The 13,575-nt window shown below is 41.9% G+C and overlaps 1 protein-coding gene across 1 annotated transcript in view; it reads right to left on the bottom strand.

Moving 5' to 3' along the window:
* CACNA1B (calcium voltage-gated channel subunit alpha1 B) overlaps positions 1 to 13,575 on the bottom strand; it is a 92,949-nt gene that overhangs the window by 43,948 nt on the left and 35,426 nt on the right. The window contains exons 7-16 of the mRNA XM_053472525.1: positions 7,639 to 7,742; positions 6,188 to 6,303; positions 5,497 to 5,553; positions 4,958 to 5,050; positions 2,488 to 2,697; positions 2,262 to 2,374; positions 1,946 to 2,058; positions 1,670 to 1,801; positions 1,149 to 1,221; positions 423 to 540 (exon numbers count right to left, since the gene is read on the bottom strand). Of these exons, the coding sequence (XP_053328500.1) occupies positions 423 to 540; positions 1,149 to 1,221; positions 1,670 to 1,801; positions 1,946 to 2,058; positions 2,262 to 2,374; positions 2,488 to 2,697; positions 4,958 to 5,050; positions 5,497 to 5,553; positions 6,188 to 6,303; positions 7,639 to 7,742 (1,129 nt within the window). The remainder of the gene's footprint in view (positions 1 to 422; positions 541 to 1,148; positions 1,222 to 1,669; positions 1,802 to 1,945; positions 2,059 to 2,261; positions 2,375 to 2,487; positions 2,698 to 4,957; positions 5,051 to 5,496; positions 5,554 to 6,187; positions 6,304 to 7,638; positions 7,743 to 13,575) is intronic.

Raw genomic sequence — 13,575 nt, 5'->3', positions numbered from 1 at the left:
TTGGAATATCCATCAGGTCACGAGGCCTCTCTCCACTGTGTTACAAAGTAACTGTGACATCATTTCCGACATTTTTAAATCATGGAAATAGGAGCCTAATAGCAAAATGCGGCCCTTAGCATCGTAGCCTCCTCCTTGCTATATAATATGAAACGCTTACAACATTTTAAAAGCCATTCATTGCTCAAAACAGTTGAGTATTGAGGGCTTTAAAATCTTCTGCACTTTGTTTTTGGAAATAAAACCCCCATTTTATTTATTTAACTGCCCTAATATCTCAAATCTATCTTGATGTAGAATCATTAGTCTTTATCAGAGCAAAACAAGGTCGGCCTGATCTACTGGCACTTTCCTACGATGGCCCACAGTCTCCAGCACGTTGATGTTGCTCCTTCGGTGTCTATCGTTAATGTAAAGGATACAGTTTCCAAACAGTGTAAGGATGATGAAGTAGATGCAGGAGTACATGCCCTTGCTGACACCCCCTTGGGATTCAATTCCAAAATACATCACGTTATTCCAGTCTTCTCCTGTCAGTATCTGTGGTGAATGGGAAACAGCATTATTGGACAATCCAACGGAAGTAAGAACGCCTGCCTCGATGTAACAGCCCCCAATCTAACTAAATCGTAAAAAAAAACACCAAAATGTAACAATGTTGCAAAACAGCACAAGAGGATGGAATATTATCCAAGAGGATCCAATATTACAAGAGGATGGACAAGTACCAGTTAGTCCAAATCTTAAAGTTATGTTTCATTTCTAGGACATCTTTCTTTACATTGAGTATTCTGGAATTAATTCACTGTTAGTCGTTAGCTGTAAGACTATTCGAGGCACTTGTTATTTTAGACCATCCCTCTGCCCAACTGAACTTCATGCCATCTTGTTCTTACCAGCCTTATTTTTACTACAGCCATTTCCACTTTCAATGGGTTTTTCTTCTAATCCTTCTATACAGAATATTTAAAGATTTCTATCTTGTTGTTATAAGGAACCCCCTGAAGAACTATTAATGAGGCAGATGGAATACCATATGAAATGCAAAAACAAAAGCCATGGATGCTACAGGGGCATTTTAAGAGGAATGGTTTGTCAATCAAGTGCCTCACACAGGGGTAATACACAGAGTCAGGGTATTTTTTGACCTGAAAGACGGTAAGGATGGCCGTTGGGAAGGTGTCGAAGTTGGTGTTCCGAGTTTCTTCTTCAAAGTAAAACCTGCAAGTGAAAATGATCATAAGATATCCCAACTCACAGATCAGTGTAATATTAATTCAGAAATAGAAGATTTATTGCAATGATTTCTATAGGTCTGACGAGGCTTCCTTTTATTCAACAAAATACAAACATGCAACAATATCCTTAGACGGCTAGGATATCAAATTAATGTATTTGGTTAGAGAAGGAGAGAGATAATTGGAGAATGGAGTGGGTCTTAGACAACGTGCCTAAACTACTTTAAGAAGGTAATCGTTACGCAGCACAGCCAATGGGAGATAAGCAAGGCAGAGAGATTCCTTCTCCCATTGGTGAATTATAGTTGGCTGGTCTGAAGTTTCTGGAACTCTCAGTCTCCATGGATAGTACACGGAACAAAACATTGCTGAAAATTGATTATTTTGGTATTAATGCATGGAATACTAAGAGTATAAGAAAAGAGACTCACTGTCCTCCAAAGAGCTGCATGCCGAGCAAGGCAAACACCACGATGAACAAAAAGAGGAGGAATAAGAGACTGACGATGGACTTCATTGAGTTCAGCAAAGACACAACCAGATTTCGCAAGGAGTTCCAGTACCTAGAAAGAAAGGACATGTGATACGATGAATGGGCGCACAGGGCTTAGCAATCCAGAGGCATATGGTTTGGAGAGATTCCTTTTCGCCGTCAGATATATCAAGATCAAAGATCCTGCTGCTAACTAAGATGTAGATAAACTTACTTTGTGACCTTAAATATACGGAGCAACCTCAGGGCTCTGAGTACGCTGATCCCAAAGGAGGTGCCTGGCTTGACGGCTGCCCAAATCACCTCGAAAATACTTCCCACTATCACCTGGGATAGAAAGAAATCCGTGTTATCTGCCGGGTCTACATGCGAGAACCCACAGACCCCACCATGATTAAGGTTACATCCCAACTTAAAGACAATAACATCAGACATTGTATATTGTACCCATCCTTCATTTCATTGCTAATCGAGGGGTCATTGTTGATCTTTTTAAGCCACAGCGGCTCCTAACCACATGAAAAGCGTACCCCAAAATCAAAGCAGTTGAAGGAGGAGTGGAAGTAGTTACGAGGACCCAGGCCATACATCTTCATAGACATCTCCGTCAGGAAGAGCCCCAGGAACACAAACTCTGCAAAGTCTACAATGAGAAACCACATTATGCTTATAAAGTATATATAAAAAAACAATTCTAGTTACGAACCTTATGAAGCAGACAATTCTAGTGGGACATCAAAGACGAAGGATACTTACACAGAGCTCTGGTGAGCCACGCGGGCTGACTGTAGTGTACGATAGCCACACAAAGTGTGTTTAGCGCAACCACGCAGAGGACAAACCAATAAAAACTCTGCGCTTTCACCATGCGGCGGATGAAGAACCTGAACATCTTTTCCTTGCGTCGGAGGTAGGAAGAGCTTTCATTCTTCCCGCCCTTCAAACTTGATCTGGCAAAGGGTGAACCTGGAAGAGTGCAAGATTTACTCAGGAAAACTGGAACACAATCAATGAGACAAAGGTGTATTCCGAGCATTTCAAAGCTGGTTAACTTCAAAACTCCTAAAGGAATATTAAGAGTTTTGTAATGAACTAAAATGCTCTGCTATGGCAACCCATACATATTTGGAAGTATTGAGGAGGAACTAGTGGGTTCGGTAAAGATTAGCTATGTGATAACCAGTTTATGGGGTGAGCTTCAATACACGTATGAGCGAAATCACTGTTCGGAAGTAGAACATGGAATAACCAATGGGAGATAAGCAGGGCACAGAAACCCACTCCCATTGGCTGCATGCAGTTTGTTGATCTAAAGCTTCAGTAATCCTCATCCTCATTTTCTATCCTATAAATACCATGAAACCACATTAAACAGGTGATTTCCTTGCTGTTGGTCAGTTATGATCATGGAAAGGGAAACCTTGATGGACAATTTGTGTGAAAACTGGAAAAAGTGGTTTTTTTTTAATAAATTGGGTTTCGTTATTTTAGAGGACATCTGGATTTTTTTTTTACAGCCCGTGTGGTATTTCAGAGTTTCATGAAACATAAAACATAAAACTATATTAGCGTGGACATTGTATTCTGGAGGTCAGGTTCCTTTTTCTAACAACCCTGATGTCTTAATAGACAATTAAGACTAACGCCATAGGAGAAGGATCAGTTACCGCTGGCGAGATGTTCCCGTAAAAATGGAACGTCTTTACTTATAACGTTAGGTGCAGGTATATGATCTGCAATCAACCAATAATTGGCTCCAAGGATTTTTGGTAACATTGTTAACCACAAATCCGATCGAAGGTGTTTTGGGATGTCCTCAGGACCCGAGGAGACACTTGCAACCTTAATTATACATTGCTTTCCCGGAATTTATTATTCATAAGCCTGTTCTGTGGAGCGGAAAGTCACGTACATGGAACAACAACAAGAATGAAAGAGGAATTCGGAGTTCTTCATCCTTTGGAAGTGAGTCATCTGGACGATGTCCTGAATTTGCCAATGTCACAAACTGCACTCGTGTTTATTCTCTCAAAAAATTTAAGTTTACATTTACCAAAAAAAAATTATATATCCAAAAATCAGGGCTTCTATTTATGTGATTTAACAAATCTAGCTAGGTCATTTTGGTTAAGTGCCAAGCTTTCTTCTACTCGAATCCAAAAGCTTTTGGAACTCTTAAAAATTACATATTTTGGGGGTTTTAACTCTTTGCTAGCTGGGTTACGGGCAGCCTATTTTATAGGTGAGACTTTTTTAAAAAAAAAACTGGTAACATAAAAAAAAAAACATATAGAAAATGTAATAAAATAAGGTCTGAAATAACAGGATAAAAAGGAAAGATGAGACAGACATTTTATTTTTGAATCTGTATGGGGGAAAACAAAATGCGAATGCTTACATTTTGTACCGGGGACTGTGAGACGGTTCTCCTGTTCTCCCGTCCCTTCAGAAGATAAAATATCAGTAACTCATAACTTTAGCAAAGCCCATATTGCATCCGTCTCTGGACCAATACAAACAAGATGTTCAGTTGTTAGACTTCAGCCTTTTTGTGGGCAAACACCGTAACTCTGGCTACATTGTTGCAAAGGGCTATATTAATATATGGTCTATATACACCATTCACTCCCGACCTTTCGTCTGTACATGAGCAGTTGGGACTGCTGGGGTTGTTGTGGAATACAACTCCCAAAGGCAGACTAAGCTTGCTGGGAATTGTATTCCATTGTATCCTGCAGCGGCCGGAGTGTTGTTGTGTTTACAGTATTTGCACATTCCTCTTCATTCAGTGTTTTCCTGGGGGTTGCGTCTGACTCCAGTCCTTCTAGAGAAACATATGTTCCTTTCTAATTCCCTCTACTGCATTGTGTGAGCCGAGATATTAGATTTTAGAAAGACGGCTTTGTTGCTGCCTGCGCAGCAGAAATATTATGTTTCGGCTGAAGAAAAGATAGTTTTCCATGACATCAACTTTTTAATAAAGAGGAAATAATCGGCATTTTGATGAATATCTATTTTTTGGAGAAAATTAACATTTTTTAATAGAATATATTTTTTTTCTGGGCTAGTATGTGGGTTTCTGTGGTCAGATCTTGCCCAAGATTATAGAGCTGCAGAGTTCAGTCTAGTGAGTCCTACCAAGGTGGACTTGAGAATAACTGTTTGGCCAAGATGCCACTTTGGTGGCCACATCTCCGAAAGATAGTAAAGTATTTCTTCAACTCACCCACAGAACAGATATCAGTGAAGTGGTCCTCACCCTCCTCCGCATGAATAAGGTCATTCTTGCTCTTCTTGATGGTGGTAGCCCGCTTCAGCACTGAACAAAAACATAAAGAATTTATAGTATTTATCCTACAAAATATATCCCAGGATGATTCCCTTGAGGATCGAATAGAAATTTCAACATGGTGGAGAACCATACTGACGTGTGGCCATGGCTAGCCATCATGCTCCTTGATTTGCATCCATAAACCTTCCATGAGTTCATTGAAAGTGCTCTTCTTTTCTGAAGCTGAATCTACACCTCGTAATCCTTGATATGGTTATCCCATTATGGTTGATTCAGTTGTTGGTTATGTTTCTCCCCAGACTTTCGAGGTAACTGGCTAAGCCTGATAGGGATTTCCTAAGAGGTTATTCTCAGGAATAAAACCCACTTAAGACATCTTTACACATATGGAGTCAGAGGAGAAATACAACTAAGGGGATAATTCCTAGGGTTAGCAAAAGCCCCACGAAAATGACTTCTTTAACCCAACTCACCATCCAACGGAGATTTTTCTTCAGCATTTTTATCTTCTTCTGCCAGCATCACTTCCTCTGTAAAAAGAAAAGAAGCAAAAGGACTGAGATCCCTGAGCCTATAAAGTAACATCTGATCTCACCGTTGATTCTCACCATAGAAGACAACCCTGTATAATCATCAGAACCTGACATTTACGGCCCAACAAGCCACCGGTGGGGCAGTTTTATGAGCAATGAGGGGAAATATTGAAGAAGAAAAACCCTTAATATGAAAGAATGAAGTCAGACATGACAGAAACATTTAAAAGGATCAAGGGATTAAGTTAAATAAAGCATTTTAATAGAATCTAGAACTAGATAAGCATGATTTATAATTGTAAGATTTATAATGTGAGAAAAGTCTATGTTATGGAAAGGGCAGTAGATACCTGGATTAGACTTCCAGTGGAAGCAGTACAGGTAAACACAGCAAATTAATTCAAGATAGCTTGGGGTGTGTGTGTGTAAAGCTACTGTAGTGACTGAATAAGTAAAAAGTTATTTAAAATGGGCGAATGAGACGGGCCGATTGGTTGTATGTATCAACGTACCAATGTACTAGAACCGGTCGCCCGTGGTACCTCCAACCATAGTGTTTCAAGTTACAAACAAACACAAGTAACAGGGGACCAATTAAAAGAGCAGACATTCAACTGTTCTGGTTTCTCACCAGCTTTGAAGATCCACTCCAGGTAGCCGTTGAGTTCGCGTTCAATTTGCTGTTGTCTCCTGAGTTTGAGGAACGCTCTCCTGTTCTCTACTCTCTCACGTTCCTTGGCAAATTCCCTGCAAGCAACAGATACAATGTTACGGATTAGAATACATTTCCTTAACTATTACAACTACGGAGCTTTTCACTCAAAAGAAATCGGACCAAAACTATTTAAATACGAGCTGCCCGGAGGAGACATTGGGTGCGAGCAATTTCATTCGAGGTGTTTAATTATTTTTGAAACAGGAGGGACCTCAATGCGACACCCTTGGGAAGGATACAGAGAAAAGGGTGGTGTCTCGTTGGGACATAGAATGATACAACAAAAAAGTGAATTTTCTGGTAACACACGCCAACAACAGCCAGGGCACACAGAAAAAAAACGAGGGGAAAATCTTTGAGCTATTTCTTCTTCAAACAGATTAGTTGTTCTAAAAAATAATAAAATGGATAGAAAAAAAAAGAAAAAAAATGAAATAAAGAAAAAAAAGGAAAAAGATGAAAAGGGAAAATCTGAGATGAGGCGTGAGGTGCGAGAGCGTGTGGAATATAAAACGCCGTGGCAAAACCCTTGGATTCCCATCAGTCTCTGATGAATAATTTAGTCCTGGGAATTTATGAAAGGAGACTGGGTTTTGTGATTTGCTTTTTACCCCCTGATGGGCCTTGTGATAGGTCAATCCGGGGGTTGAATAGAAACAAGACCTGATCGTGGGGGGCTTCAGACAACAAAGACTATACCTTTGCTTCGCCTTACAGGGGGCTTCAAGGTGGGTGAAGGCATGATTTCATGGAGAACATGAAAAGGTTAGACGATTGGCCAACAGATAAAAACAGTAAAAGAATAAACACAACTAAAACACAACTAAAAGAAAAAGTGATAGGGAAGAAGCTTTAGCAAAGAAACGCAGGAAGAAAGATAGAATGACGCAAAATAGTCTTACGAAATGTAGTGTGGGCTGGAGGTGCATACGGAGGCGACTTATGTAAACAATTATTATTAGGTGGATATGTAAATAATCCACAGATGCATTTAAGGGTGATATGCAACATGTTTTAGGAAAATTAGGAAATTTTGCACAGTGGTGCAATTATACAAATTCGAAAGGCAGGGTAGTCACCATGGAAACTAACGCAATGTTTTTGCCTGCACTTTAAGACACGTTTTGTAATGTTTAAAGCCCATCAATTCATTTGTATATCTGGTTGAAGTAGATGGAAATGACCATTTTGGACCTTCCAAATGCTGCTTCTCCCAGAGACGGGGAATAATTACAACTTTTGTTTGGAAATATAACTTAACACCTTTTTTATGGCTGAACCTTTTTTTTTGGCTGCATGGACCGGGGCTGCTTCGTGTCTCCATGTTATACTGCGTTGATTGATTCTGATGCTGATTGAACACTTACCCCGAGAGGACACCCAACACCAGGTTCAGCATGAAGAAGGATCCAACGATGATGAGAGGGATGAAGTAGAGCCAGTTCCACATTGGTCCGATGGCATCGTTAGTCTGTGGTACAGAGAGATTTTCATGGGTTAATGTGAGATTCCTGCTCTCTTCCTTTGATTATTTCTCTTAGACATCTTCCAGATGCTTTGGACTAAACCCATATGACTTACGTTGTCGTAGATCACAGAATCTCATGCCTTAAACAGATATCAAACAGAGGTGACATACCAGTCGCTAATTGGAACAGCTTATTAAAGCCATGGCTTTTTGTTGACACTCCATGACAATGACGGAATTAATTTTGCACAAACGTCTCCATGTGGAACCTAAACACTCCAAGGGCACCTACAAATATAGTATAGAGAGACAAGAAGATGCCCAACGTGGGGCATTTGGGTGCCTTGAGTTAGGGCAGTATTTCTTAATACCCCTGGTGTCTGAGTTCCCTAATCAAGTGCTCCAATACTCAATGTTTCTTATCAAAGTAACATACTGCCTCCATTAAAATGACACGGCTTACATCAATTTAGTTTTTTATCTTCTCTCTCTCATACCCCTACTGCTCCAGAACCCCCTCTCCCCACCAAGCACATGCTGCCACTCCAAATAAAACACGGAATAGCCTGACCCGCAGGGTTGGTCAGATCGGCCAGAACCAAAGCCTTTCCTGAATGTAAGCCCGAAGAGGTTTTTCATATGTTTTCATAGCTCTGGCTACCGTTCTACCGTGGCTCTACCACGACTTGTGTTGCTGCTGTGTGTAACCCACGGCTTATCAGTATACATAGAAAAGGCATCGCACAGCGGCATCCGAAACCCCGAACGGCACACGGTTTAAATATCTCCGGTTATGTTGCCTCACTGCCACCCGCCAAGCACAAGGGGAAGGGCTAATCGTATGTAACGGGGCAGACTCACTCTCTTTTCCCAGAATGTATTCATATTTAATAAGCGCCTCCAAATATTTCCTGCAGATATCAGGAAATTGCTGATCTGTCTCTGGGAAGAAAGTGAGTGTTCGGTGCCTAGGGAGCGCTGGCCACGGATCCAGGAGTGGGTGCTGATTATGCCACATGGACATTTTGGTCACGTACAAAGCAAAGCAATTTGGAGAAAAATAAATGTATTTTTGCCCAAGAAAACCCAACATTGCTTATGTAAATAGGTTGCGAATACGCCCATCCAGGGTTTCTCCCCCTTTGGCGATCTCGTTATCCACCCCCCCTCTCCAGCTCTCTGCACGCTATATAAATTCGCAAATAAATACCAGCTTTAAATCAGGTCGAAATAAGGCAGAGCCGTAAGTTAGAGACTGGTTGCGCTCCCGGCAGACTGCCTGCGTCTCCCTTCCCCACTCATCGCTAATGTGATTTAACGTTCGCCTAGCCAACCAAAAGCATTAATAATTAACCCTTTCCCCGTCACAGAGACCTGCTGAGAAGCGACGTGTTCAGCGGAATTGGTAGGCACAGCTTGCGGCTGCTATAGACGGAATATATAGACATTTCTATAGGAAAGAGCCGGGCTCAGACTCCGGCGTCCTTTCCTAGAAATTTCACGTAAACCCCCTTTTTTATATAAATGCCCCGCTGGCGTTCCTCCCCCATTCAAAAGGATGAACGATAAGAGAAGGCTCAACGTCTCTCGAGAGGTTTTAAGTGTATTGATTGGATTGAAGGAATATTAGCTATTATGGAATCTGAGTCATAAAACAAGCAGATGCATGAAATTCAAGGGATTTATCACATGGTAACCTCCCCAACGTCAAGAGGTTGGGGGCCAGCCGAGTCTTCTCTGTATTTGGTATCTCATGATTAGCAATAAGGATATATTTCATTTGGATTTCAATGGATATAAACCAGTGATTGGGTCTTAGGCTTTGTGGTGAACAATTGGCTAAATGTTCCATAGGTGCCAACGAATTCTTGTTTGAAAAAAGATGGCGAGATAGCCTATGTACACCCCCAAAATAATTATTTGGGGATAATCGCCATTTGGTATTCACCAGTCTATAGCTGAGCGAAAACGTCCATGGTGGTGACTCACTGAATGATGGAATGGAGTTTGAATATTGTAAGATTAGGTAACTTTGGGGCAAAGCTACAAGGAAATTGAGGCTAAATCAGTGAGAAGGACCTACATCAGTAGGAGTGGGGGGTATATCAGCGGAGGCTTTCTCCAAAAACCTGTTGGGCTCGTTTTCTCTTCGTCCAATAAATTATCCAACTCGCCCAATTGTCCAGTCTGGCAGCAGCTCTTCTACAAAGCCACACAATTCAGTCCGTTGTGGCACAACATTAAAGGAAAAACCCATCTAACGCACAGACGTGTGAAAAAATTACTTTCCGGAGCTGTGAAAATACACAGACAGTGGGGATGGTGACAAAACCAGTCTGGAGCGCTCAGAAAATGATTGCGTTACGACACTGGTCTGACGGCTCCATCACTCAGGGGGATTTATGTATCCACGCAAAGAAACAGAGACTCTGCCGGCCCCTCGTCGGCCCATCTAGTCTGCCCGTTTTTCCTGCTGTAAAGACTCAACCCTTAATCAGTCGTTGGTCTCGTCTTAGATTCAGGAGCCGTATGTCTATCCCATGCATGTTTAATACCCTCACTGTATTACCCTCTACCACTTCTGCTGGGAGGCTGCTCCAGAGAACCAAATACTATGTAAATTTACTCATCTATCATAATCTATCTTTCTAGGTTTCTTTGTAGAAATAAATATGTGTGTGTCTTCCGCAGTTTCAGTGTATACAAAGAAGAATGATTTGTTTAAGCTTGAAAGCAAATTATGTTTTCTGGTCTCTGGCTTCCTACAAAGAGACCAAAATAATGTGTAGTGGCATTCGGTTAGCACTGATGTGAGGGACCCCGGTTTTATCATGCTGACGCCAGCGCGGGAGAACGGATTTCTCGGAGCAGTGGGTTCAGTGCAGCCAAACGAGTGTGCGTGAATATAATATGCGTGCACGAGTGCGGTGCCTGCAGCCTAGAGTACAGCAGTATGTATAATAGATGCTTTTGCTTGGCTGACTTCTTTTCCCGGAGCCAACAATACCAGTCCCTGTGTAAATCTAATGGGTAGAGGAGCAGATGAGATCCTGTTTTATCCTTTAAAAAACATCTGGATTAGGACTCTATTGGTCCACAGGTGCACCATGAAATAAGACCTACCGCAGAACCCTACACACCTACTCTTGATAACAAAGAATGGTGGTTTGGTGTGAATGTACGCGGCATTATCCCACAGTTCCGAGCCCATATGGGTCTCCCACATTGCCAAGGGTCCTGCCGAGAGCCAAGGGTCAATTAATGGCCTAAAAGACGAAGGGATGAGTAACACATTGTCAAGCACCTAATGAAAGGTGGAGGAGATTGTAGTTCTTCTAAGAGCACCTATAAATCTCGCTCCAACTCATCTGGTCTTTGTGGTCACCAGCAAATGGTTAAAACAAATGCTACTCCCCCTCGTTCGGCCATGCCTAGAAACATTCTCATCCCTTGGCCTTCGTTCCTGTTACTAATCGATCTTTAATCCCATTTTAAAGCCCAATGGCCAGCCCTTGACAAGATAATGCCATCCTCTTGGGTAATCAGTTGGAACATGTGAACGTCAGCTGATTTTCAGGGGAGTCTCCGTAACATGAAGACCTTGCCAGAGTATGTTTTCAGAACATTAGAGTCTATTGAGCTATAGTTGAACCACCAAGCGAAAAGATGGGCTTGACCATTTTTGGCACCCAACCAATTGTTTTCTGCCTCTGGTGGGCTATATAGAAAAAATGGTGATATCTGTTCAGCTGAGATATGATGTCATAACCCAATACCCTCAAGACCCACAAACGATACATAAGAGCAAAGCAAGAGCTGTGATTTCTATGTCATCGGAGGCTCCATTTTCATTTACACTTGACCTGGGTTGTCCATCTATTCCCCGAAACAGCTCTGGTTTCCTGTCTCTACACACTGGAGCACACGTGGTTCAAACACGAGACACTTATTCATGATCTGAGGACATCCTTAAAGCCTGTAATACATCGTGGATCATGAAGATGGACTTTTGCATCATGGAATTAGGGGATGGGGTTCTTGGCCCTCAGGAAAGGAGTATGGCGACAGCCTCAACAACTTATTCATTAGGTTAGTTTCTAGATCTAGGTCAGATTCTGAGAATTTTCTAAATTGTGGATAATTTTATCCACCTCTGTAATCAGTTCAAAGGCCTCGAAATCCTAGTAATTGCAATTTAATCCATTACTGACGAAATCAGCCGGAATTACATTCATAAATATTCCATTGTATGACACAGCAGAGCACTCGGGATTTTATTCAATAAATTTCGCAGTGGCCATTTAGACTATTTTTGGCTGAAATCTCCTGTTGAGTCAAATGATAGATTTTGTCTTGAAAATAACCCAAGAGCTGCTTAGGATTGTGATTGAAACTAACCTTAAATAGCATGGCATTCTTCAAACATTAATCAAGGCTTTTCAAATCTGTTTATGGGGAAACTTTGTAACAACATTGCAGGAGCGCGTTGTTACTACCATGCGATGCTACAGCTTCGTAACGTCATATTGATGATATCTGACACTGAGGGCTGCTTTTTACCACTTCTTTAGCTGTTATCCTCTGATGACCCAAAAAAGGTGATTCTAGAGGTCAGAAGATAGAACTCGAATCCTAAACTGGAAGGGCAGGAGACTTGAGTCTTAAATGATGTTTGTCCTACTAAAATCAGGCACTTCGGAGATACTAACGCTTATTTGGTAAGCAGACTGACTCTCTTAACCCATTGGAGAATCGTGGCCCTCGTACCTTACTCCTGGGCATGGCATGGTGTCAACTAACTGGGTTTTTTAAATGATGTAGCTGGCAGAACAGGCACACAGAACCTTTATCATCTGCTGTGCAACACAGCACTGAATTACTATGCCCCTCCGTGCTTGGCTCCCACACCCTCTTCATTCTGCTGCTCCTACCATCCACGTTTTCCTGGCAAATTGTATTTTATTCCCACACTGAGTTGTCCCTTCAGGGCCTTGTGAATATGTATCATAGTACAAAAGGTGCACTGCATTACAGCAAATAGAATCATGACAACCTTTAGACCCAGTAGGTTCTTCATCAGGGCAAAAGGCGTCAAGCCTATGTTGCCCATCGTTGGCCACATATCAGCCATATACTATTTAGTGTCATGATGCCACTCATGCCAGACAGACTCACAAATTACACATTGTTAAAGATGAAAGGCAGACAGGCTGAGACACACAACAAAGAGGCGAACATCCTATGTGGACACACGGACAGACAGAGGTAACTGCTAACCAGAAATCTCTATTAGGTTGGAACCCCCCTTAAACCATAGAAGTGTTAGCCAACATGGGGTGGATCAAAGTCAGATGGGGCTCTGGAGTTCCACGGGGCCCCCTCCAATATTATTAACCCGCCTCGGTAGCCAACATGCACCTCTAAGAGATGAGAGTCCAGCCACACGTCACAATCGTGGGAATCAGCAGCTGGACAGCTCTCGTTGGCTTTTCCCGACGAAGGAGCCACTAACCAGCACGGCACGTATTTCAACAAGATGCCTTTAAAACTTTTACATCAGCCGAACTAACGCCTACACAGGAGACTTCTGCAGACTCCCAGCCGGCATTCGTAAATTATCCTTCAGTAAACAAAGATACGAGAAGCTACGCAAACCCAGCGTTCTCTGTGACCCCTCTCTTTTTATTGCCGTTTAGAACAAGCGAGGCAAAATATTTATCATTATGTGATGTTGCTCGCTCCCGTTATTTTAAAGACTTCGCTTTTAAGCACGGAGGCTGCATTCCAAGCATGGAGATATATTTACCAACTAACCTGATTTTGTTAAGCAGACGAG

Source organism: Spea bombifrons, chromosome 8 (assembly GCF_027358695.1).
Source record: "Spea bombifrons isolate aSpeBom1 chromosome 8, aSpeBom1.2.pri, whole genome shotgun sequence".
Taxonomy (NCBI): Eukaryota; Metazoa; Chordata; class Amphibia; order Anura; family Pelobatidae; genus Spea; species Spea bombifrons.
Note: the sequence above shows the minus strand (reverse complement) of the source record. Positions and strands in the feature narration are given on the sequence as shown.